At 45.8% G+C, this 27,760-nt stretch overlaps 1 protein-coding gene across 4 annotated transcripts in view; it reads left to right on the top strand.

The window, feature by feature from the left end:
* The window catches only part of LOC140718814 (transmembrane channel-like protein 3), an 88,738-nt gene that overhangs the window by 49,529 nt on the left and 11,449 nt on the right, over positions 1–27,760 (top strand). For 3 of the 4 annotated variants that reach the window (XM_073032998.1, XM_073033000.1, XM_073032997.1), the window contains 5 exons: positions 10,877–11,005; positions 14,035–14,145; positions 14,247–14,372; positions 16,314–16,392; positions 16,489–16,531. In XM_073032998.1, the coding sequence (XP_072889099.1) occupies positions 10,877–11,005; positions 14,035–14,145; positions 14,247–14,372; positions 16,314–16,392; positions 16,489–16,531 (488 nt within the window). The remainder of the gene's footprint in view (positions 1–10,876; positions 11,006–14,034; positions 14,146–14,246; positions 14,373–16,313; positions 16,393–16,488; positions 16,532–27,760) is intronic. The other variant, XM_073032999.1, reaches the window with a different exon arrangement.

The raw sequence follows: 27,760 nt of genomic DNA, 5'->3' as shown, positions 1-27,760 counted from the left end.
ATCCTAAAATATCTGTCACTACCACCACCCCCACCAGTGTGTCCATGCACTCACTACTACCTACTGCACGTGGCCAAGTGGTTAAAGCGTTCGTCTAGTGATCTGAAGGTCGCTAGTTTGAGCCTTGGCTGACGCTGCGTGTGTGTCCTTGAGCAAGACACTTAACCACACATTGCTCTGCGATGACACTGGTGCCAAGCTGTATGGGTCCTAATGCCCTTCCCTTGGACAACATTGGTGGCGTGGAGAGGGGAGACTTGCAGCTTGGGCAACTGCCGGTCTTCTGTAAAAAAAAACCTTGCCCAGGTTTGCACCCTGGAAACTTCCCAAGGTGCAAATCCATGGTCTATTGAGACTAACGGAAGCCTACACTACACACGCTATCTATATTTTTAAAAAACTTGCACCTGACATCCCCGCCCCTATGCTTTACTCCAATCAGCTTAGAGATATATCCTCTTAAATTAGTTGAGGCCACCCTGGGAAAAGGTGCTGGCTGTCCACGCTAACTTTGCCTCCTGTTATTCACCTCTATCAAGTCTCATCTCATACACATTCTCTCCAAAGAGAAAAGCCCGAGTTCACTCAACCTTTCTCTAAAGCTTGTACACCCTTCCAATGATGAGGTGACCAGTACTGAACAAAGTACTCCAAGTGTGGTCTAACCAGTTTTACAGAGCTGCAACATTACCTTGTGACTCCTGAACTCAGTCCCTGACTACACTCCAAATAGCTCTTTAACCATCTTTAACCAGCTTGCACAACATCTTTGAGGGATCTATGGACTTTGACTCCAAAAGCTCTCTGTTCCTCCACACTGCCAAGAATCCCGCTGCTAACTTTGTTCTCTACCATCAAATTCGACCTTCTGAAGTTCACCATTTCACACTTCTGTGGAATGAAATCATCTGCCATTTCTGCATGTGATCAATGTCCTGCTGTAACCTACAACAGCCTTCTATACAATCTACACCACCACCAACCTTCCTGTCATCTGCAAATTTACAAACCTACCCCTCCACTTCCTCATTTAAGTTATTTATAAAAACCTCAGAGCAGACGTCCCAGAACAGATCCCTGCAGTAGAATACACACCACCCACTGCCACATTCTGCCCTCCGTGGGCAAGCCCATTCCTCCTGATTTGCTGGATGAGTCTGCCAGGGAGATTGTTGTCAGACACCTTACTAAAATCCATAGACTTCAATTACTCTGCTCTGTCTTCATTGATCTTCTTCGTCACTTCCTCAAAAAAGTCAATCAGGCTCCTAAGGCACGACCTGCCCCTCAAAAAGCCGTGCTGACTATCCTCAATCAGGCAATGCTTCTCCAAGTACTCATAAATCCTGTCTCTAAGAATCCTCAGCAATAGTTTGCCACCACAGATGGAAAACTCTGTTGTATAATTAGCAGGATTATCCCTATAACCTTTCTTGAACAAAGGAATAGCATTTGCCATCCTCCAGTCTCCTGGTACTACTTGTGTGGCCAGTGAGGACGCAGAGATTATTGTCAATGGCACAGCAACCTTTTCCCTTGCTTCCCAAAGTATCTGACATATCCTTTCCTGCCCATGACTTATCTATCTTTTTGGGTTTTTTTTAAGTTCCAACACTGCCTCTTTCTTAAACTCGCTGTTTCCAGCATATAAAATCATAAAATATAGGAGCAGCATTAGGCTTATCTAGTCTGTTCTGCCGTTTCATCATGGCTGATCCATTTTTCCTCTCAGCCCCGATCTCCCGCTTTATCCCTGTGTCCCTTCCTGCCCCGACCAATCAAAAATCTATCAATCTCCGCCGTAAATATACATAAAGACTTGGCCTCCACAGCTGCCGAGGGCAATGAATTCCACAGATTAACTGCTCTCTGGCTAAAGAAATTCCTTCTAATCTCATTCCTAAAAGGACTCCCCTCCATTTTGAGGCTGTGTCCTCTGGTCTTAGACACTCCCACCATAGGAAATATTGGCCTGTTCTACACTGACCTCACCTTCATTAAAGTCTTTCTCTTTGTCTGTCAGGAGGCTGGCGAATACTGAGTAAGGTATTCATTAAGCTCCTCCTCTACCTCCTCCAACTCCAGACACACGTTTCTTCTTCGGTCTCTGATTGGTTTTACTCTCAATCTAGACATCCTCCTGCTCTTCACGTTTTAAGGTTTTTCCTATTCCTACTCAACAAAGCCTTCTCCTGAGTCCCTTAATCTCCTTCCTGGCTACTTCTAACTTTTAAGAGCACTGCTTGATCGTTGCTTCCTATTTACACTCCCAAGTTCCTGTCAAATAGCATTATAAATACTGATTAATTACTTTCCTTTGTTGTCTGCTCTTACATTTGATCACAGCTGTGGAAAAGGTCAGAGAATCATGGTTATTATCTCTCAAATCACAGCAAGATCTGTCACATGACCAGGTTCATTGCCTAGTAATAGATTCAGTACTTCTAATTGGCTTGTGTACATATTGTGCCAGGAATCCTTCTTGGATACACCTAACAAATCATTTGAAATCTCTGTCCTTGAGTACTGAGCCATTGAAATGTATTCAAGACTGAGACTGACTGACTTTTGAACTACAGGTGAATTGGGGATTGAGGGGATTGGGCAGGAAACTGTAGTTGAGACAAAGACAAGGCAGCCATGATCTTGTTGGATTGTGGAGAAGGCTGGAGAAGGTCGATGTCCTGTTGTCAAGTCACTTGCAGGTTTTTGTCATGAGCTCATCAGGTGCAATGCCAGCCTTGCAGTAGCATCACAGGCACATACAGTAGTTACAGACAACACACAAAATATAAATTATACAGGCAGGGAAGAGAAAAAAGAGCTGTGTAACACAAGTCACAATGCAAGAAAGACACAGCTAGAGACATGTCCATGGCAGTGCAAGGGATAGGCTTTTGTAGTGTTCTGCTGCTGATGTAGGATTAGGGTTGTGTAGGTCGGTTCAAGAAGCTGATTGCTGCTCTTACTCTGTGTTTATGGCTGATTTACATCTAAACACCAGGAAGACTGGCGGTTTCCGCTGATGTAATTGAAGGAATAATTCAACTGTTATACCCTGAACCTGAACGTGAGTGAGTTTAGTGATATTACCAAAGTTGTACGTTCTCCCCCTGACTGCATGGGTTTCCTCCAGGTGCTCTGGTTTCCTCCCACAGTCCAAAGACGTATCGGTTGGCAGGTTAATTGGTCATTGTAAATTGTCCTGTGATTAGGTTAGAGTTAAATTGGGGGGTTGCTGTGCAGTGTAACTCAAAGGGCCGGAAGGGCCTAGTCCACACTGTATCTCAATCAATCAATCCTTAATCAGCTCAATAGAGTGTGTGTGAAAAGCCAAAAACACCTGGGTCTCAACCAGACAGCTCTGAGGTTAGGGCTCATACCTGGTGATGGTTCTTTTCCAGGGCTCAACAAACTCTACTCTTCAACAAATTGATTTCCTGTACTACTTTACCCTCATAAGAGTTAAAGCTGCTTCGCGTTCAGAGTGATATTGCGATCCTCGTGATCAAAGTGAAACACGACCACACCAGGGATCCTTAAGTTTTTAAAAAGAAGGGCCTAGATAGCAGAAACACACCTTCAGTAATCATGGACATATGATCAAATGTTGGACAATTACAAAAGAGGACAGAAGTTTCTTCAGTAAAATAGCATCCAGGATTTATGTTTAATGGGTGAGACAAAAGATATCATAAGACGGAGAAGGAGAAGATAGTGAAAAGGAGACAGGATAAGGGAATTTACCAAAGGATAGTTGAAATGAGTGGTCTGTGTCATTATACATAATGCTTACACAAACAGCACTGTTCAATGTAGTCACACAAGAGCCATGATTCAGTAGTTTGGACCAAGGAGGAAGAAGTCATTTATATTTTGCCCACCGAACCACTAAAGGGTGGAATAGCAACAGGATTACAACTCCAGACCCAGATGGAGCTGTAAATATGCTCTTACCACTGGGTGGTATGGGACTCTGTGTACTTGCTGAGGAATTTGGCAGAGTCAGCTCTAGTCAAGTTGCTTCAATTGGTCATCGCAAGTAGCAAAGATATTCCTCAACTTTAAACTTATTACTTTTGATGAAGAAGCATCCTTAGAAATACTTCCATCCATGCTGGATTTGCATCTGATACATTCATGCTCATTTTTCTACAACTGGACCAAAATTCCCTTGCATCTTCGGCAGCTAGTGGATCTTGTATGCTCTTGACTTTGCTTACATTCCTATGCAGCCTCTATCCACTTGCCTATTTCTGGGCTCCAGGCAAGACTTCTTGAACTTGCTTGATGCATGAATATCTTTCTTGTAGTTCCTGCAAAATAATTGCTGTTCCTTGTGGTTGAATAGTAACAATGATTTCCAAAAGGATCACACTTTTCTTACTACTTAGCTAGTACCTTTTTCTGTAATAGACAACAATTTCATATTCTCCTTCCTATCTGTGATGAGTATGTTCATAGAACTGGTGAGGACAAGGCTGCATTGCTGGGTTGTGATTGATGAACTGTCCACATATCCCGGCAATAATATATCTAATATTGGTGTCTCACATGAAGATGTTGTGTGGCACGTGGCCAAGTGGTTAAGGTGTTGGACTAACGATCTGAAGGTCGTGAGTTCGAGCCCCAGCCAGGGTAGCGTGTGTGTCCTTGAGCAAGGCACTTAACCACACGTTGCTCCAGTCCACCCAGCTGAAAATGGGTACTGGCAAAAATGCTGGGGGTTAACCTCGCGATAGACTGGCGTCCTATCCGGGGGAGAGTCTCGTACTCTCAGTCGCTTCACGCCACGGAAACCGGAAATAAGCACCGGCTTGATGAACCTATATGGCTCGGGACAGACTTTAACATGAAGATGTTGCAACAGAAAGTCATAAGTGTTACGCCCGTGGCCCCCTCCTTTTTGAGAATGGCAGGATCGCTATTGATTCGAGTCAGGAGACCCAGGAAATGAGAGAAAGACATGCAGAATCCACAAAGAGTTTGGAATGTGTCCTGGCCTCCAAAAGGCGGAACCATTGATAACGGCTATTGTCTCTTGGAGACGGACTTGTGTATTGAATCCTGTACGATGCATCGAAGCCCCCAGGCAATGAACCGAGGGGGGGGTTGGTGGAGGGATTGCATCATCCCACCCTGATTGACATCTGAGACCCTGTGAGTCAGGATAAAAGAGGGTCTGAGGAACAGCCCCTTCAGACGCACCAGAAGAAACGCTAGCGATCCCGTAATAGCAAAAACTGGTGGAAAGGCCACGTGCGTCCTTTTCCATTTGCCCCGGAATTGGTGGGCCCTTTACCACGGAAGAACGGTTTTTAGCTAACAACGGGGAAATCAACTCCCAATGACTCTCGAAGGATTGACATCATAAAAGGAATGGGCAAGTTTTAACCCGTCTTTCTCTCCAACCAAAAAGCTGCAGCTTGAATGAACTACAGTGACTTTTATATTTCCATCGGACAATACATTATCCCCTAGACAAACAATAGAGCTTATTTCTTATTGATTATTATTATACCCGCGCTTTTAGATTTAGTATTGACGAAGTATATTATCTGTATGTTTGCATTGATATTATTTTGTGTATTTTTATCAATAAATACTGTTAAAAATTGTACCATCAGACTTCAACGGACCTCTCTATCTTTGCTGGTAAGTGACCCAGTTACGGGGTTCGTAACAGAAGTATCAGCTCAGTATACTGTCCACTCTTCAACTGCAGAACTCTGTTGCTTGTGAACAGTATTAATGTCAATCTCTGCACTGCAGCCAAGATCTCCATAGATTTGCCAAGAATATCCTACAGAGGCATGAAAAACATCATTCCAGCTATACAAAAGTATTTATGTAACTTTGATACTCTGTAGACCGTGGCTGTCACACCTTTGCTTAGTTTTATTACTGTTCTGTGTTGGAATGAGTCCTTAATGCAAAATCAGTCCAGTGCACATTTCCATTCTGCATGCTTTGAGACGAGGTTTCACCAGTGCTGTAAGGGGACACAGCACAGGACAGTGGTTTCATCTGATTATCATGAGAAAGGACTGGGCAATCTGCAGCTTCCAACTCTCAGAACGTAGCTTCTCACTTCCTGTCCACTTCCACTTTATCTTGTGATTCAGGAACATGGCGGAAATACCTTAACACTTTGCTTAATGACAGCAGGAACGTTCACGGGAGTTGAGATATTGAATGCAGGTCTTAGTTGGATTAAATGCACTTGGACCTTTTCCTTAAGTGTTTGGAGTCTTTCCGTGTACTTTCCTCGCACCCAAACGTACTTCAGCTTCTCAAAATTAAACTCAACTTTTAGATTCTCTTTTTATACTTGTTCTGTCCATCTAGTCGTAGAGATATTCAAGTACCCTGTGTTACCTGGCAGACTTTGGATTAAATTATATTGTCCTCTGGAAAAATGTCTGGAGACTTTACTGCCCCATATGGAAATCTGCCACATTGGAACAACCCAAGGTGAGAATCACTACTACTTTCAATCATTCTATAATTCTGTAGCTTCTCTTGCACTGTGAATATTTCTTCATTTAGCTGAGCAAATGAATTAGAAGCAATACCTATATTTCTACTTTTGCTTCTCCGTTGATAGTTATCTTAAAATTGCAAGAAATCCCATTGATGTCTATCTATCTTCACTCAAGGAATCCCAATCAAAAGAACTCACTTTCCTGCCTCGTGCTGTATCTTCAATGAGTCCTAGCCTTTTCTTTAAAGTTGTGCTTTGAAGGCTAGTATTTCCCAATGTTTAATTTTGGTTTCCTTATCTCACGTGCTTCCAAGTTTGTTGTGGAAAATCTTACTATTTGTCAAATACAGCTGTAAAAGACAGTTTCCTTCTGTCTCTGTGTCACTCCTTAAGTTAGCCTCATCTTGGATAGCAGAATCCATGTCCTGGGACATGGTTTCAATTTTATAACATCATTCTCTTAAATTCACACATCCCTATCACCTTGATCTTTTCCTCGGTGTAAGTATGAAGGAAATCTTCCCAGTGTTGCATGACTAGTTTCAGTTTCCATTGATACTTAATCCTTCGTTGAATGTTGATGTCATAGAGTCATAGAAAAGTGCAGCACAGAAACAGGACCTTCAGCCCTTCTAATCCATGCCAAACCATTTAAACTGCCTACTCCCATCGACCTGCACAAGGACCATCGCCCTCCATACCCCTACCCTCATGTACATGTATGGATAGGTTCAGCATCATTCTAATTCCTTGCAATATAGGCATCTGTTAGTTTCATGAGACCATGGATTTGTGCCTTGGAAGGTTTCCAGGACGCAGGCCTGGGCAGGGTTGTATGGGAGGCCGGCAGTTACCCAAGCTGCAGGCCTTCCCCTCTCCATGTCACCGATGTTGTCCAAGGGAAGGGCACTAGGACTAGGGCACAAGGGAAGCAGCTTGGCACCGGTGTCATCGCAGAGCAATGTGTTGTTAAGTGCCTTACTCAAGGACACAAACACACTGCCTCAGCTGAGGCTCGAACCAGTGACCTTCAGGTTACTAGGCCACTAGGCCACGCGCCAACACCCTTGCAATATAGTAATATAATATTCAGCCCATCAAATCTCTGCCAGCCCTAAATTATTTCCCTATAAATTATTCTTCCAGACACCTACATTAACATCCCCTGATTCTCCTTCAGGCCACTGCTGTAGGTAATCTGTCAACCAGCAGGTCTTTGGGATGTAGGGGAAACCACAATCAAAGAGAGAATGTGCATCCTCCATACAGACAGCACCAAATGCCATCAGTAAGCTCAGATCACAGGAGCTTCCTGACAGCTACATTACCTGCAGCAATATTTAGAGTCAACGTTGACTATAGCATCCATCTACAGCACTGCCTTATCTCCTGGTTGGCTGGAAGTATGTTTTTGTCAACCTGCATGTTTTAGTATCTACACCTGCTGGCAAAACCAATGCCTCTTCCCTTCTGGATTGAAAATTCAATCTGCATTGAAAAAGCATTCTATCTTTTCAATCCATGATTTGATAGAACTATTAGAAAAGAATCTGAAGCACCAATTTGGCCATTTGGTGGTCATCTGCCATTAGTAGACACAGAAGGCAAAACCGATCAGACTTGCAGTATCTTGCTAGCCCATGTTATTCCACAACTCCAGAGAAGGAAAGCAAAAAGCTCGAAATAGGCAACCATCCAATTTTGTCCTCACTCATCCTCACCATTGTTCATCACGGCACTGCTGTGCAAAGAGAAAGAGAAAAAAGAGGAGTTCATCAGGTCACAAACAAGAAGAAGTCTGCAGATGCTGGAAATCCGAGCAACACGCACGGATGCTGGAGGAGCATCTATGGAAAAGAGTACAGTCGACGTTTCTGGCTGAGACCCTTCATCAGGACTGGAGAACAAACAGAGATGAGGAGTCAGAGTAAAAAGGGGGGAGGGAGGAAGAAACACAAGGTGATAGGTGAAGCTGGGAGGGGAGAAGTAAAGAGCCGGGAAGTCGATCGGTGACAGAGATACAGGGCTGGAGAAGGGGGAATCTGACAGGAGAGGACAGTAGGTCATGGAAGAAAGAAAAGGGGAGGAACACAAGAGAGGGAGGTGATGGGCAGGGACAGACAGAAGGTGAGAGAGGGAAATAGGAATTGGGAATGGTGAAGGAGAGTGGGGGAGGGGCCATTACCTGAAGTTCGAGAAATTGATGTTCATGCCCTCAGGCTGGGGTCTACCCAGATGGAATATAAGATGTTGCTTCCTCAACCTGAACGTGGTCTCATAGCAACAGTAGAGGAGGCCATGGACTGACATTTCAGAATGGGAGTGGGAAGTGGAAGTAAAATGGGTGACCACTGGGAGATCCCGCTTTTTCTGGCAGACAGAGCATAGGTGCTCAGCGAAGCAGTCTCCTAATCTAGGTCAGGTCTCACCGATATACAGGAGGCCAAACTAGGAGCACCGGACACAGTAGATGACCCCAATAGTCTCACAGGTGAAGTGTCGCCTCAGCTGAAAGGACTGTTTGGGGCCCTGAATAGTAGTGAGGGAGGAGGTGTAGGGGCAGGTGTGGCACCTGTTCCACTTGCAAGGTTAGGCAAGGGAGCCTCGAAGGGAGTGATCCCTGCGGAAAGCAGGAAGTTGTGGGGGGTGGGGGTGAGAGCGAAAGATGTGCTTGGTGGCGGGATCCCGTTGGTGTTGGCGGAAGTTATGGAGAATTGCATGCTGGACACGGAGGCTGGTGGGGTGGTAGGTGAGGACAAGAGGAACCCTGTTCCTGGTGGGATAGTGGGAGGATGGGTGAGAGCAAACATGTGTGAAATGGAAGAGATGCGGTTGAGGACAGCATTGATGGTGGAGGAAGGGAACCCCCTTTGAGGAAGGAGGGCACCTCCTTAGTTCTGGAATGAAAAGCCTCATCCTGAGTACAGATGTGGCAGAGACAGAGAAAATGAGAGAAGGGATGGCGTTTTTACAAGTACCAGGGTGGGAAGAGGTATAGTCCAGGTAGCTGTGAGAATTATCAGATCAAGCAGCATTTATGGGGGAAAAAGAACTGCCAATCATTCAGGTTGGGACCCTGCATCAGCTCTCATTATTTAGCTGTAAGAAGCCATTTATATTTTTTGTACTCAGCAAAAGAGGGCATGGATAACAACCTTTTGCCAGCCTTGAATAGACTCGGCATCCACAACTTTCTATGTTAGACAATTACCAGATTCACAACCCTTAGAGAGAAGAAATCCCTCTTCATTCCTGTCATAAAATGGGTGGTGACATCTCCTGAAGCTGAGTGCTAGAGTTCCAAATCCCCCTCTGATCATATATCCCGACCGGTTTCCTTGGCGCTTGTGTCAGTAAGATTGTCCCTCGCTCCTCTGAATGCTAGTGAGTATAAATCCAATATACCTAAGTGTTCCTTTGTAAGATAACCCTTCATCAATGAAATCAATGTATGAATCCCTTTACCTTCTCCGTGGAAGATGTATCTTTCCTGAAATGAGAAGACCAAAACAATTTAGACAATTGTAGTCTCACCAGAGTCCTGTATTGTTGAAACAAATCTCCCGTTCCATTATAATTCACTCCTAATGCAGTAACAGCAAACATTCTATTTGTCTTTCTAATTACTTGCTGTACCTGCATGCTAATGTTCTGTGTTCCTTGTACAAGACTGTCCAAATCTCTGAGCATCTGCATTCATTTGACTCATCCTGTACAAATAATACTATTTGCCTATTCATTTTATCGAAGTGGATAACCTTGCTCTTCTGCAAATGTCATCTATATTTTTGCCTACTCATTTATAATTCTTCTAGACTTCACCTGCCTCCCACTAACCCCCCCCCCCAACTGTGTACCTCCAGGGTACTTTGAATATATTCATTATTTTCAACCAGATCATAAATATGAATTGTAAATAGCTAAACTACTACCATTCATCCCATATGGCACCTCACAAGTTTGCTAAGCTGAATGGAGCTGCTTTGCCTTAATGAAATAATCTTCTATTCATGCAAATATTATAATGGACCTTGTACAGTAACCATCTTAAATGCACCTGATCAAATACTACTTATGAATCCAAACACACTGTCTCCATTGCTCACCATATTGGTTACATGTTTAAAAAACTGTATGAATTTTGTCAAATACTATTTCTCTTTCCTGGAACCACAGTGAGTCTGCCTAATCATTCTTAAGGATTTACCCAATGAAAGATGTTAGGCTGACTGTCCTATAGTCCCCTGCTTTTTCTCCCCTTCCTTCCTTGAATAGTGGTCATGAAATCTAAAATACTGACCCAATTCTTCTTTGCAAAAAATGATTAAACTTATGTTCATTTCTAACATAGACCATCAGTATTTGATTTAAATCCGTATATTTATTCATTAGGATGGGTGCTTTCTTCTCCCCGTGCCTTCCAGCATTCAATGTTCTCAAACTGATTGGCCTGATGTATTTAAGGAGTTGGGCAGTGTTGACCTGCAATGTTCCACACCAGCAAGTTTTCCGAGCTTCAAGGTCAGTGCATTGCACATAGTTCTACGCTCAATACTCCCTAAGTGAAAAAATAAGATTAATCATAATATGTGGGGTTACTTAAACCATTCGCTTAGTTGGAACACCACAATCCTATGGCATTTTGTGATCAGTCAGTTGGTAATGGATCCATGTGTTAAAATTAGGCCAACCAGTGGTTTTATAACATCTGTACCAGACTTTGAGGCAGGTGCTCTCAAGTTCAAATCCAGCCAGCTCCTTGCTTTCCATGCATGCTGGGTTGAGCGTCAACCTGGCAACTCAGCCAGTCAAATGCTATGGAAATGGCGGGAAGGACAAGGTGTTAAAAAAAACCTTCCTCTTTGCAATTACTTTCTAATTCCTTTGAAAAAGGATCTAGTGCTTTCCCAGCATATACGACGAATAATCTCTTCTCAGGTTTCCAGACAGGTACAGGTATTGATTTTAACCGACATTTCCATGACAAATTCCACCATCTTCATTAGGGATGATGTTCTTAATTAGAGTGAGACCTTCATCTTTGTTAAAATTATTTTTTTACCATGGCTTCCTTCACCAGGCCATTGGTGCCACCCAGTAATTTTGTGCCATCGAAGTCAAACCTATGCTTATTGTGTACTGGAATTTGATTGCAAATAAGGTGGGAGAGCAGATTGGATAAGGACTAGCCAATCAGGAGGGATGGACTATGGGGGTATAAATACCACCAGACTAGATGTGCCCAGGCATCATCTGTGACGATGATGGTGGAGTTTGTCATGGAAACATCTCATATTTTTCCTAATATATGCCCTATTTGTGATAGATGTAATGCAGAAGTGGCTACTCTAACCCATATGTTTTGGTCATGTGTAAGTTTAAATAATTTTTGGAGGGATGTGTTTGGAATATTATCTAAAGTTATAGAGATGGATGTTCAACCTAATCCACTTACAGCAATTTTGGGGATTTTCCCAGAGGAAGCAAGCGAAGTGTCTGCCTCCGCCCAACATGTGATAGCTTTTTCAGCTTTACTGGCTAGGAGAGCTATTTTGCTACACTGGAAAGAATCTAACTCGCCCGCTGTTTTCTATTGGCTCTCCTCCATCATGTCATGTTTAAGTTTGGAGAAAATTAGAAGCCGGACGTTTGATACATCTTTTGATTTTGAACAAGTCTGGTGACCCTTTATTCAATATTTTCACATGATTTAATTTATCTTTATTTATCTATTTTTCTTTATTCTCTTTGGAGAATATCCTTGTCCATGATGGTTCGGAGATGACTGGAAGGATGTGTTTTTTTCTCTCTCTCTTTCTTTTTTAAGTTTATCCTCATTTGGACTGCCCAATCTTTCTTTTTCTTTTTTTTTTTCTTTCTCTCTTTTTTGTTTTAGTTTAGTTGGTGGGGTTTTTCTTTCTCGATCAATACAATTTCCAATCTTTTTTTTTACGATTGCTATGAGGAGTTGTAATTTCTCTCTGACCATTGTATATATAACAGCATAATATATTACCTATTTGAGTTTGATGTTATATGCTTTTTGTCTTTAATATTGCTGTTTGTATGTCTTTTATATTATCTACTTGTTAAACTCCTCTTTTGATTTGTATTTGTATATTCTTTATTTGAAAATCAATAAAAAAGATTGAAAAATGAAATGAAATGGAAACATCAGTTTTAATTGATGCCTGTCCTGGCTGGAAGCCCGAGAAGAGTTTATTCCTTCTAATTCCTTTGTCTCTATTCTTTTCGGTTATGTTTCTTACTCCTGTGATCACAAGAGTAAGAGACAATGCATGTGTTTCATTTCACTTGCACCTCCGTGGACATTTTCTGTTGAAAATGTAGAGCTGAATTCTATTAGTCTATCTGCAATGGGTAATTTCCCCAGTACCAACAGGAGGAGTCATGCTTACAGTAAGATTACAGTACTGAAGTCCAGATTCCCTATTTTCTCTTGGAGTTGAGTTCAATGCTAAGTACTTACCCAGATATTTCCTCATGGGTTTCAGCAGGACTTAATTAGAGAAATTTGGAAGTGGGACAAAGAATGGGAAGATGCTCTGGAACTGGGATGGGAATTCTGCTTTAGCAGAGGCTTGTGTAACACCAGGAAAATTCCAAGCAACTGTGTATCAGGGAGAATAATTTATTAGCAATAGACCTGCCACTAATTCAGCATCCAGTTAGTGTTATTAACAACAATAATATTTATAATAGTCAAAAGCAACCAAGTTATGTATTAAATAGAACTATCCACCCTTTTTACTCAAAATACAACTACTGGTGATCCAAATTTAAGAGCAATAGAGTGAATTATTTTATCTCATATTTCCAATATTCATATTTCTGTCTTTTGTCTTCTGATAACTTCCTCTCCATCTACTTGCACCTTCCCCTGACTCTCATTCACCCCTTTCAGACAACATCACCACCACCAGCCAGTCATTCACCCCTTTTATTATCTCTGCCCTCTTTCCTTCTCTGCAACTTCATGCTTGTTTCATTTCTAACTTCTCCCAGTTCTGATCCTGAACTGTTAACTCCTTCTCTCTCCGCAGATGCTGCCTGACCTGTGGAGTATTTCCAGCAATTTTTTTCTTTATGATAATTCCACACTTACTGTGCTCTGGGATTCTACTCAAGAGAAGGGGTTGACATTTCTTTGACCATGAAATTTATTGACCTTGATTCTGCTCTTCAACCTTGTGCTTCTCATACAAAACAGATCAGTCTTTATGCTCTACAATTGGTATTGATATCAATTAACTATACTTCTTACCAGAAAAAAAAACTGAAGGTTTATAGTTAAATATGACTCGTGGAGATTACTTCTTGGACACAAGCATCCCATTTTGCAGCCTCAGCACTGTACAGTTACCTGAAAACAGAGACTGATGTGAATTAAAAGCATTAAGCTTCCTGTCCCTGTCCTTCAACACACACCGTTGTTGAGTTACGCTCTGTATTAGGTGTCGTTATTACCTCTGGATGTAGTCAGTGATATAAACTGAGGAAGTTTTACTGTTCTGTGTTTGTTCTCCCAGGTCTAACAACTTCTACCTAGCCATGACCTTGTTCATGCTCTTCTTGTGTATGCTACCAACAGTGTTTGCCATCGCAAGGTACAGGCCATCCTCGACCTGCGGGCCTTTTAGGTAACATACTTTGTAAAATCATGTCTTACTTTAAAAAAAAGACTGTTTTAATAAATACCATTGAGGCAATATTAATTCAGATTTTGGATTTTTTTCAACAGTGGCCAAGATAAAATTTATGACATTGTGTTTGAGACAATAGTGAATGATTTCCCTGGCTGGTTTAACACGGTGATGGGTTATGTCACCAGTCCTGTGGTGGTTCTGCCTGCTCTGCTCCTCCTCTTGTAAGTACAACATCACTGAGGGTGATTCCTCCACCTGCCCCACCGTGCTTCTTTCAGAACTCTTACACTTCCCTGATTTCTTGTTACTGGCTGAGGAGAACTGAAGTAAATTTGAACTCAAAAGCTACAGGAAGGATTATTAGAAGCAATCTATTGTAACGTAACACTTGCGGCTTCTGTTATATTCTGTAACAGGCAGGAAGGGAGTAGCAGAGACTCGCATTTCCACCGCACATTCAGTACCTCAAAATGTTTCAAAGATGTTCCAATGGCGCATCACTCTTGAGGTTGGCTTTTGAATACAGGAAGGGTAATGAACAGTCTGTACACAGCGAGGTTCTGCAGGTAACAATGAAACCAATACCAGACTACCCCAGTGTTAAAGCGTCACGGAAGAATAATTATTGGCCATGAAAGGGAGAAATGTGGCTTTACTTAATTTCTCATTTGAAAGATGGCATCTCCAACAGCACTACACTCAAGTGTTCAGCTCCTGATTAGCTCGCAAAGACTCAGGTGCCAAGTCTGATGCTCTTTTTATGGTTATTTTGTATAAAATTGAATTTCAGTTACAGTGAATATTAATGAACACTGTGATGGTGAATGGTGGTGAATATTGGTAGCTGAGGTAAAGCTGTTTGATGCAGGGGTGTACGCCGAGCTTGGCAATTAGCCTGCAGACATTTCATCACCAGTCGAGGTGACATCCTCAGTGTTTCTCTCCGGGAGTGCTCACATTTATACAGGCCAGGACCGAGGCACGCGAAGGGGTGGGGGGGTGCCTATGTAAACACAAGCACTCCCAGAGGGAAACATCTCCGACTGCGCACTGAGGATATCACCACTGCTGGTGATGAAACGCCTGCAAGCTTGGCGAATGCAACGGCATCAAACATAATGGGGAATGCTGCGGTCGGTTGTGCAGGGCTGCATTACAAGTGTAAACAGGCATCTTCATCAGTTTTCCATTGGGACAGTCTTGGGATTTATTGCCACACTGCTACTCAAAGCAGTTCCTGCTGTATCAATGCAGTTGTTGGAAGTGTAATGTACGTACTTCATACAAAGTACAGCCGTGAAAGAAAAGGGATCAAACTCCTGCCATTGTGGATGGTGTCCGTGGGCTGTCTTGCTTCTGTCCATATATATCACCAGCCTACAGATACAGTTGCCATGCACTTTAGATTATCTGCCACTGTACAATATGAGCACACCTATCAGCCTCCATAAACAAGGTCATAGTATTACAGGTGGAACACGCCATTTGTTTCACCTTATCCAGTGGCACCTATCTGATTTAACCTTGTGTTCCAGCACTTGCCCAATAGCTTTCCACACCTAGGCAATTCAAAAGCTTATTTATACAACTCTTCAATGCTGTCAGCCACCCTGCTTCCACCATTCTCTCGGGAAGGGCATTATGGGTGAAAAGACCTCCTCAAATTCCTTTGAAATCTCTTGCCCCTTATCCTAACTCTATGTCCAGTTCAACCCTAACGTTCCACGTGCCCAAAGTAAGTTCAATATGATTTGTGACCAGAGCAAATCGAATATTCCTCATGGTGAAGGCACACCCAGTCCTCCCTAAGATCAATATTTCCAGCATTTTCACCCAGATCAAAACAATGCTCCCCTTAACCAAGGTGTTTATGCTCTTCCACGTGACAAAAGCAAATCAGGCACCCCAATGACCAAAACATTACCCACTAACAGTGCTCCCTATAATCAAAGTATTTTCAGCCTTCCACACGAGCAGGACCTGCCTAATGCATCCCACAATGAAGGATTGCCCCAGAATCCTCATGACAAACACATTGTACATACAGTATAGTAATGTTACAGTCCGTCAAAGAGCTAACACTTATAACAATTGTCTAAATCCATTCCCCTTTTGCTACTGATACATTCTTGTTCAATGATTAGTTCTTTTTCTCCTTCCAGTATGCTGATCTATTATCTCCAATCAATCGCCCGCTCACTGAAGTATACCAATAATCAACTCAGGATGCAGCTCCAAGTTGTATGTACATTATATCAGATCCTTAGCATGATCTTACATGTGTAAGTTTCATTGGAACAGAGCAGAACTGAATATTCAGGTCTTTTCTACCTACAGGAAAGAACTGAAGATAAGAAGAAAGTATTCCAGATGGTAGCAGGTAGGAGAATCTCGCATAACCAATAAATCGTTACATAATTCCACGAAACAAGTTAAACTGGAGAGAAATTACATTGAAGATGCTTCAATTCTATATTGTGGAGATGTTACCAGTTACTTCCAACACGTTCATCTCCTCTGTATTAACTAGAATCTCAATACTTTTGATGGGCGTGACAACACGAGGTCATCTTAAAGTATCCTGCTTGTTAAGAGAATTGGTCCTTGAAATTACTTTGACCGAAATGAAATTGGAATTTCAAAATAAGTGTTCTTATTAGTAATGATAACTATGAACTATTTGGAGGAGATTTGGTATGTCACCAAAAACACTCGCAAATTTCCACAGATGTTCTGTGGAGAGCATTCGAGCTGGCTGCATCACCGTCTCGTATGGAGGGGATCGAAATAAGCTGCAGAAAGGTAAACTCAGTCAGCTCCATCGCGAGCACTACCCTCCATAGTATCCAGGACATCTTGAAAGAGCGAAGCTTCAAAAAGTGACATCCATCATAAGGTACCCCAATATCCAGGTCATGCCCTGGATGGTACACTCACACACAGTCACGGTGATGCCCTGGATGGTACACACACACACAGTCACAGTGATGCCTTGGATGGTACACTCACACACAGTCACAGTGATGAACAGGTCATGCCTTGGATGGTACACACACACAGTCACGGTGATGCCCTGGATGGTACACTCACACACAGTCACAGTGATGAACAGGTCATGCCCTGGATGGTACACTCACACACAGTCACAGTGATGAACAGGTCATGCCCTGGATGGTACACTCACACACAGTCACAGTGATGCCCTGGATGGTACAATCACACACAGTCACAGTGATGAACAGGTCATGCCTTGGATGGTACACTCAGACACAGTCACAGTGATGAACTGGTCATGCCCTGGATGGTACACTCACACACAGTCACAATCATGCCCTGGATGGTACACTCACACACAGTCACAGTGATGAACTGGTCATGCCCTGGATGGTACACTCACACACAGTCACAGTGATGCCCTGGATGGTACACTCACACACAGTCACAGTGATGAACAGGTCATGCCCTGGATGGTACACTCACACACAGTCACAGTGATGAACAGGTCATGCCCTGCATGGTACACTCACACACAGTCACAGTGATGCCCTGGATGGTACACTCACACACAGTCACAGTGATGAACAGGTGATGCCCTGGATGGTACACTCACACACAGTCACAGTGATGCCCTGGATGGTACACTCACACACAGCCACAGTGATGCCCTGGATGGTACACTCACACACAGTCACAGTGATGAACAGGTCATGCCCTGGATGGTACACTCACACACAGTCACAGTGATGCCCTGGATGGTACACTCACACACAGTCACAGTGATGCCCTGGATGGTACACTCACACACAGCCACAGTGATGCCCTGGATGGTACACTCACACACAGCCACAGTGATGCCCTGGATGGTACACTCACACACAGCCACAGTGATGCCCTGGATGGTACACTCACACACAGTCACAATCATGCCCTGGATGGTACACTCACACACAGTCACAGTGATGAACTGGTCATGCCCTGCATGGTACACTCACACACAGTCACAGTGATGCCCTGGATGGTACACTCACACACAGTCACAGTGATGAACAGGTCATGCCTTGGATGGTACACTCACACACAGTCACAGTGATGAACAGGTCATGCCTTGGATGGTACACTCACACACAGTCACAGTGATGAACAGGTCATGCCTTGGATGGTACACTCACACACAGCCACAGTGATGCCCTAGATGGTATACTCACACACAGTCACAGTGATGAACAGGTCATGCCCTGGATGGTACACTCACACACAGTCACAGTGATGAACAGGTCATGCCCTGGATGGTACACTCACACACAGTCACGGTGATGCCCAGGATGGTACACTCACACACAGTCACAGTCATGCACTGGATGGTATACTCACACACAGCCACAGTGATGCCCTGGATGGTACACTCACAAACAGTCACAGTGATGTCCTGGATGGTACACTCACACACAGCCACAGTGATGCCCTGGATGGTACACTCACACACAGTCACAGTCATGCCCTGGATGGTACAATCAGACACAGTCACAGTGATGAACAGGTCATGCCCTGGATGGTACACTCACACACAGTCACAGTCATGCACTGGATGGTACACTCACACACAGTCACAGTGATGAACAGGTCATGCCTTGGATGGTACACTCACACACAGTCACAGTGATGTCCTGGATGGTACACTCACACACAGTCACAGTGATGCCTTGGATGGCACACTCACACACAGTCACAGTGATGAACAGGTCATGCCCTGGATGGTACACTCACACACAGTCACAGTGATGAACAGGTCATGCCCTGGATGGTACACTCACACACAGTCACGGTGATGCCCAGGATGGTACACTCACACACAGTCACAGTCATGCACTGGATGGTATACTCACACACAGCCACAGTGATGCCCTGGATGGTACACTCACACACAGTCACAGTCATGCCCTGGATGGTACAATCAGACACAGTCACAGTGATGAACAGGTCATGCCCTGGATGGTACACTCACACACAGTCACGGTGATGAACAGGTCATGCCCTGGATGGTACACTTACACACAGTCACAGTGATGAACAGGTCATGCCCTGGATGGTACACTTACACACAGTCACAGTGATGAACAGGTCATGCCCTGGATGGTACACTCACACACAGTCACAGTGATGAACAGGTCATGCCCTGGATGGTACACTCACACACAGTCACAGTGATGAACAGGTCATGCCCTGGATGGTACACTCACACACAGTCACAGTCATGCACTGGATGGTACACTCACACACATTCACAGTGATGAACAGGTCATGCCTTGGATGGTACACTCACACACAGTCACAGTGATGTCCTGGATGGTACACTCACACACAGTCACAGTGATGCCCTGGATGGTACACTCACACACAGTCACAGTGATGCCCTGGATGGTACACTCAGACACAGTCACAGTGATGAACAGGTCATGCCCTGGATGGTACACTCACACACAGTCACGGTGATGAACAGGTCAAGCCTTGGATGGTACACTCACACACAGTCACAGTGATGAACAGGTCATGCCTTGGATGGTACACTCACACACAGTCACAGTGATGAACAGGTCATGCTCTGGATGGTATACTCACACACAGTCACAGTGATGAACAGGTCATGCCTAGGATGGTATACTCACACACAGTCACAGTGATGCCCTGGATGGTACACTCACACACAGTCACAGTGATGTCCTGGATGGTACACTCACACACAGTCACAGTGATGTCCTGGATGGTACACTCACACACAGTCACAGTGATGTCCTGGATGGTACACTCACACACAGTCACAGTGATGTCCTGGATGGTACACTCACACACAGTCACGGTGATGCCTAGGATGGTACACTCACACACAGTCACAGTGATGAACAGGTCATGCCTAGGATGGTATACTCACACACAGCCACAGTGATGAACAGGTCATGCTCTGGATGGTATACTCACACACAGTCACAGTGATGAACAGGTCATGCCTAGGATGGTATACTCACACACAGCCACAGTGATGCCCTGGATGGTACACTCACACACAGTCACAGTGATGAACAGGTCATGCTCTGGATGGTATACTCACACACAGTCACAGTGATGAACAGGTCATGCCTAGGATGGTATACTCACACACAGCCACAGTGATGCCCTGGATGGTACACTCACACACAGTCACAGTGATGTCCTGGATGGTACACTCACACACAGTCACAGTGATGTCCTGGATGGTACACTCACACACAGTCACGGTGATGCCTAGGATGGTACACTCACACACAGTCACAGTGATGAACAGGTCATGCCTAGGATGGTATACTCACACACAGCCACAGTGATGCCCTGGATGGTACACTCACACACAGTCACAGTGATGTCCTGGATGGTACACTCACACACAGTCACAGTGATGAACAGGTCATGCCCTGGATGGTACACTCACACACAGTCACAGTGATGAACAGGTCATGCCCTGGATGGTACACTCACACACAGTCACAGTGATGAACAGGTCATGCCCTGGATGGTACACTCACACACAGTCACAGTGATGAACAGGTCATGCCCTGGATGGTACACTCACACACAGTCACAGTGATGTCCTGGATGGTACACTCACACACAGTCACAGTGATGTCCTGGATGGTACACTCACACACAGTCACAGTGATGCCCTGGATGGTACACTCACACACAGTCACAGTGATGAACAGGTCATGCCCTGGATGGTACACTCACACACAGTCACAGTGATGAACAGGTCATGCCCTGGATGGTACACTCACACACAGTCACAGTGATGTCCTGGATGGTACACTCACACACAGTCACAGTGATGTCCTGGATGGTACACTCACACACAGTCACAGTGATGCCCTGGATGGTACACTCACACACAGTCACAGTGATGAACAGGTTATGCCCTGGATGGTACACTCACACACAGTCACAGTGATGAACAGGTCATGCCCTGGATGGTACACTCACACACAGTCACAATCATGCCCTGGATGATACACTCACACACAGTCACAGTGATGAACAGGTATGCCCTGGATGGTACACTCACACACAGTCACAGTGATGAACTGGTCATGCCCTGGATGGTACACTCACACACAGTCACAGTCATGCCCTGGATGGTACACTTACACACAGTCACAGTGATGAACAGGTCATGCCCTGGATGGTACACTCACACACAGTCACAGTGATGAACAGGTCATGCCTAGGATGGTATACTCACACACAGCCACAGTGATGCCCTGGATGGTACACTCACACACAGTCACAGTGATGAACAGGTCATGCCCTGGATGGTACACTCACACACAGTCACAGTGATGAACAGGTCATGCCCTGGATGGTACACTCACACACAGTCACAGTGATGCCCTGGATGGTACACTCACACACAGTCACAGTGATGAACAGGTCATGCCCTGGATGGTACACTCACACACAGTCACAGTGATGTCCTGGATGGTACACTCACACACAGTCACAGTGATGTCCTGGATGGTACACTCACACACAGTCACAGTGATGCCCTGGATGGTACACTCACACACAGTCACAGTGATGAACAGGTCATGCCCTGGATGGTACACTCACACACAGTCACAGTGATGAACAGGTCATGCCCTGGATGGTACACTCACACACAGTCACAGTGATGAACAGGTCATGCCCTGGATGGTACACTCACACACAGTCACAATCATGCCCTGGATGGTACACTCACACACAGTCACAGTGATGAACTGGTCATGCCCTGGATGGTACACTCACACACAGTCACAGTGATGCCCTGGATGGTACAATCACACACAGTCACAGTGATGAACAGGTCATGCCTAGGATGGTACACTCACACACAGTCACAGTGATGCCCTGGATGGCACATTCACACACAGTCACAGTGATGAACAGGTCATGCCCTGGAGGGTACACTCACACACAGTCACAGTAATGAACAGGTCATGCCCTGGATGGTACACTCACACACAGTCACAGTGATGAACAGGTCATGCCCTGGATGGTACACTCACACACAGTCACGGTGATGCCCAGGATGGTACACTCACACACAGTCACAGTGATGAACAGGTCATGCCCTGGATGGTACACTCACACACAGTCTCGGTGATGCCCTGGATGGTACACTCACACACAGTCACAGTGATGAACAGGTCATGCCCTGGATGGTACACTCACACACAGTCACAGTGATGAACAGGTCATGCCCTGGATGGTACACTCACACACAGTCACAATCATGCCCTGGATGGTACACTCACACACAGTCACAGTGATGAACAGGTCATGCCTAGGATGGTATACTCACACACAGTCACAGTGATGCCCTGGATGGTACACTCACACACAGTCACAGTGATGCCCTGGATGGTACACTCACACACAGCCACAGTGATGCCCTGGATGGTACACTCACACACAGTCACAGTGATGTCCTGGATGGTACACTCACACACAGTCACAGTGATGAACAGGTCATGCCCTGGATGGTACACTCACACACAGTCACAGTGATGAACAGGTCATGCCCTGGATGGTACACTCACACACAGTCACAGTGATGTCCTGGATGGTACACTCACACACAGTCACAGTGATGTCCTGGATGGTACACTCACACACAGTCACAGTGATGCCCTGGATGGTACAATCACACACAGTCACAGTGATGAACAGGTCATGCCCTGGATGGTACACTCACACACAGTCACAGTGATGCCCTGGATGGTACAATCACACACAGTCACAGTGATGAACAGGTCATGCCTTGGATGGTACACTCAGACACAGTCACAGTGATGAACTGGTCATGCCCTGGATGGTACACTCACACACAGTCACAATCATGCCCTGGATGGTACACTCACACACAGTCACAGTGATGAACAGGTCATGCCCTGGATGGTACACTCACACACAGTCACAGTGATGAACTGGTCATGCCCTGGATGGTACACTCACACACAGTCACGGTGATGCCCAGGATGGTACACTCACACACAGTCACAGTCATGCACTGCATGGTATACTCACACACAGCCACAGTGATGCCCTGGATGGTACACTCACACACAGTCACAGTCATGCCCTGGATGGTACAATCAGACACAGTCACAGTGATGAACAGGTCATGCCCTGGATGGTACACTCACACACAGTCACAGTGATGAACAGGTCATGCCCTGGATGGTACACTCACACACAGTCACAGTGATGAACAGGTCATGCCCTGGATGGTACACTCACACACAGTCACAGTCATGCACTGGATGGTACACTCACACACATTCACAGTGATGAACAGGTCATGCCTTGGATGGTACACTCACACACAGTCACAGTGATGTCCTGGATGGTACACTCACACACAGTCACAGTGATGCCCTGGATGGTACACTCACACACAGTCACAGTGATGAACAGGTGATGCCCTGGATGGTACACTCAGACACAGTCACAGTGATGAACAGGTCATGCCCTGGATGGTACACTCACACACAGTCACGGTGATGAACAGGTCAAGCCTTGGATGGTACACTCACACACAGTCACAGTGATGAACAGGTCATGCCTTGGATGGTACACTCACACACAGTCACAGTGATGAACAGGTCATGCTCTGGATGGTACACTCACACACAGTCACAGTGATGAACAGGTCATGCCCTGGATGGTATACTCACACACAGCCACAGTGATGCCCTGGATGGTACACTCACACACAGTCACAGTGATGTCCTGGATGGTACACTCACACACAGTCACAGTGATGAACAGGTCATGCCCTGGATGGTACACTCACACACAGTCACAGTGATGCCCTGGATGGTACAATCACACACAGTCACAGTGATGAACAGGTCATGCCTTGGATGGTACACTCAGACACAGTCACAGTGATGAACTGGTCATGCCCTGGATGGTACACTCACACACAGTCACAATCATGCCCTGGATGGTACACTCACACACAGTCACAATCATGCCCTGGATGGTACACTCACACACAGTCACAGTGATGCCCTGGATGGTACACTCACACACAGTCACAGTGATGAACAGGTCATGCCTTGGATGGTACACTCACACACAGCCACAGTGATGCCCTGGATGGTACACTCACACACAGTCACAGTGATGAACAGGTCATGCCTTGGATGGTACACTCACACACAGCCACAGTGATGCCCTAGATGGTATACTCACACACAGCCACAGTGATGCCCTGGATGGTACACTCACACACAGTCACAGTGATGAACAGGTCATGCCCTGGATGGTACACTCACACACAGCCACAGTGATGCCCTGGATGGTACACTCACACACAGCCACAGTGATGCCCTGGATGGTACACTCACACACAGCCACAGTGATGAACAGGTCATGCCCTGGATGGTACACTCACACACAGCCACAGTGATGCCCTGGATGGTACACTCACACACAGCCACAGTGATGCCCTGGATGGTACACTCACACACAGCCACAGTGATGCCCTGGATGGTACACTCACACACAGCCACAGTGATGCCCTGGATGGTACACTCACACACAGCCACAGTGATGCCTTGGATGGTACACTCACACACAGTCACAATCATGCCCTGGATGGTACACTCACACACAGTCACAGTGATGAACTGGTCATGCCCTGCATGGTACACTCACACACAGTCACAGTGATGCCCTGGATGGTACACTCACACACAGTCACAGTGATGAACAGGTGATGCCCTGGATGGTACACTCACACACAGCCACAGTGATGCCCTGGATGGTACACTCACACACAGTCACAGTGATGAACAGGTGATGCCCTGGATGGTACACTCACACACAGTCACAGTGATGCCCTGGATGGTACACTCACACACAGTCACAGTGATGCCCTGGATGGTACACTCACACACAGTCACAGTGATGCCTTGGATGGTACACTCACACACAGCCACAGTGATGCCCTGGATGGTACACTCACACACAGTCACAGTGATGAACAGGTCATGCCCTGGATGGTACACTCACACACAGTCACAGTGATGCCCTGGATGGTACACTCACACACAGTCACAGTGATGCCCTGGATGGTACACTCACACACAGTCACAGTGATGCCCTGGATGGTACACTCACACACAGTCACAGTGATGCCCTGGATGGTACACTCACACACAGCCACAGTGATGCCCTGGATGGTACACTCACACACAGCCACAGTGATGCCCTGGATGGTACACTCACACACAGCCACAGTGATGCCCTGGATGGTACACTCACACACAGTCACAATCATGCCCTGGATGGTACACTCACACACAGTCACAGTGATGAACTGGTCATGCCCTGCATGGTACACTCACACACAGTCACAGTGATGCCCTGGATGGTACACTCACACACAGTCACAGTGATGAACAGGTCATGCCTTGGATGGTACACTCACACACAGCCACAGTGATGCCCTAGATGGTATACTCACACACAGCCACAGTGATGCCCTGGATGGTACACTCACACACAGTCACAGTCATGCCCTGGATGGTACAATCAGACACAGTCACAGTGATGAACAGGTCATGCCCTGGATGGTACACTCACACACAGTCACAGTCATGCACTGGATGGTACACTCACACACAGTCACAGTGATGAACAGGTCATGCCTTGGATGGTACACTCACACACAGTCACAGTGATGTCCTGGATGGTACACTCACACACAGTCACAGTGATGCCTTGGATGGCACACTCACACACAGTCACAGTGATGAACAGGTCATGCCCTGGATGGTACACTCACACACAGTCACAGTGATGAACAGGTCATGCCCTGGATGGTACACTCACACACAGTCACGGTGATGCCCAGGATGGTACACTCACACACAGTCACAGTCATGCACTGGATGGTATACTCACACACAGCCACAGTGATGCCCTGGATGGTACACTCACACACAGTCACAGTCATGCCCTGGATGGTACAATCAGACACAGTCACAGTGATGAACAGGTCATGCCCTGGATGGTACACTCACACACAGTCACAGTCATGCACTGGATGGTACACTCACACACATTCACAGTGATGAACAGGTCATGCCTTGGATGGTACACTCACACACAGTCACAGTGATGTCCTGGATGGTACACTCACACACAGTCACAGTGATGCCCTGGATGGTACACTCACACACAGTCACAGTGATGAACAGGTCATGCCCTGGATGGTACACTCACACACAGTCACAGTGATGCCCTGGATGGTACACTCACACACAGTCACAGTGATAAACAGGTCATGCCCTGGATGGTACACTCACACACAGTCACAGTGATGCCCTGGATGGTACACTCACACACAGTCACAGTGATGTCCTGGATGGTACACTCACACACAGTCACAGTGATGCCCTGGATGGTACACTCAGACACAGTCACAGTGATAAACAGGTCATGCCCTGGATGGTACACTCACACACAGTCACAGTGATGCCCTGGATGGTACACTCACACACAGTCACAGTGATAAACAGGTCATGCCCTGGATGGTACACTCACACACAGTCACAGTGATGCCCTGGATGGTACACTCACACACAGTCACAGTGATAAACAGGTCATGCCCTGGATGGTACACTCACACACAGTCACAGTGATGCCCTGGATGGTACACTCACACACAGTCACAGTGATGTCCTGGATGGTACACTCACACACAGTCACAGTGATGCCCTGGATGGTACACTCACACACAGTCACAGTGATGTCCTGGATGGTACACTCACACACAGTCACAGTGATGCCCTGGATGGTACACTCACACACAGTCACAGTGATGCCCTGGATGGTACACTCAGACACAGTCACAGTGATGAACAGGTCATGCCCTGGATGGTACACTCACACACAGTCACGGTGATGAACAGGTCAAGCCTTGGATGGTACACTCACACACAGTCACAGTGATGAACAGGTCATGCCTTGGATGGTACACTCACACACAGTCACAGTGATGAACAGGTCATGCTCTGGATGGTACACTCACACACAGTCACAGTGATGAACAGGTCATGCCCTGGATGGTACACTCACACACAGTCACAGTGATGCCCTGGATGGTACACTCACACACAGTCACAGTGATGTCCTGGATGGTACACTCACACACAGTCACAGTGATGCCCTGGATGGTACACTCACACACAGTCACAGTGATGTCCTGGATGGTACACTCACACACAGTCACAGTGATGCCCTGGATGGTACACTCACACACAGTCACAGTGATGAACAGGTCATGCCCTGGATGGTACACTCACACACAGTCACAGTCATGCCCTGGATGGTACACTCACACACAGTCACAGTGATGCCCTGGATGGTACACTCACACACAGTCACAGTGATGAACAGGTCATGCCCTGGATGGTACACTCACACACAGTCACAGTGATGAACAGGTCATGCCCTGGATGGTACACTCACACACAGTCACAGTCATGTTGCTGTCACCAGGAAGGATGTACAGAAGCCAGAAGGGACACGC

The sequence above is a fragment of the Hemitrygon akajei genome, chromosome 30, assembly GCF_048418815.1.
Source record: "Hemitrygon akajei chromosome 30, sHemAka1.3, whole genome shotgun sequence".
NCBI classification, from domain to species: domain Eukaryota; kingdom Metazoa; phylum Chordata; class Chondrichthyes; order Myliobatiformes; family Dasyatidae; genus Hemitrygon; species Hemitrygon akajei.
Note: the sequence above shows the minus strand (reverse complement) of the source record. Positions and strands in the feature narration are given on the sequence as shown.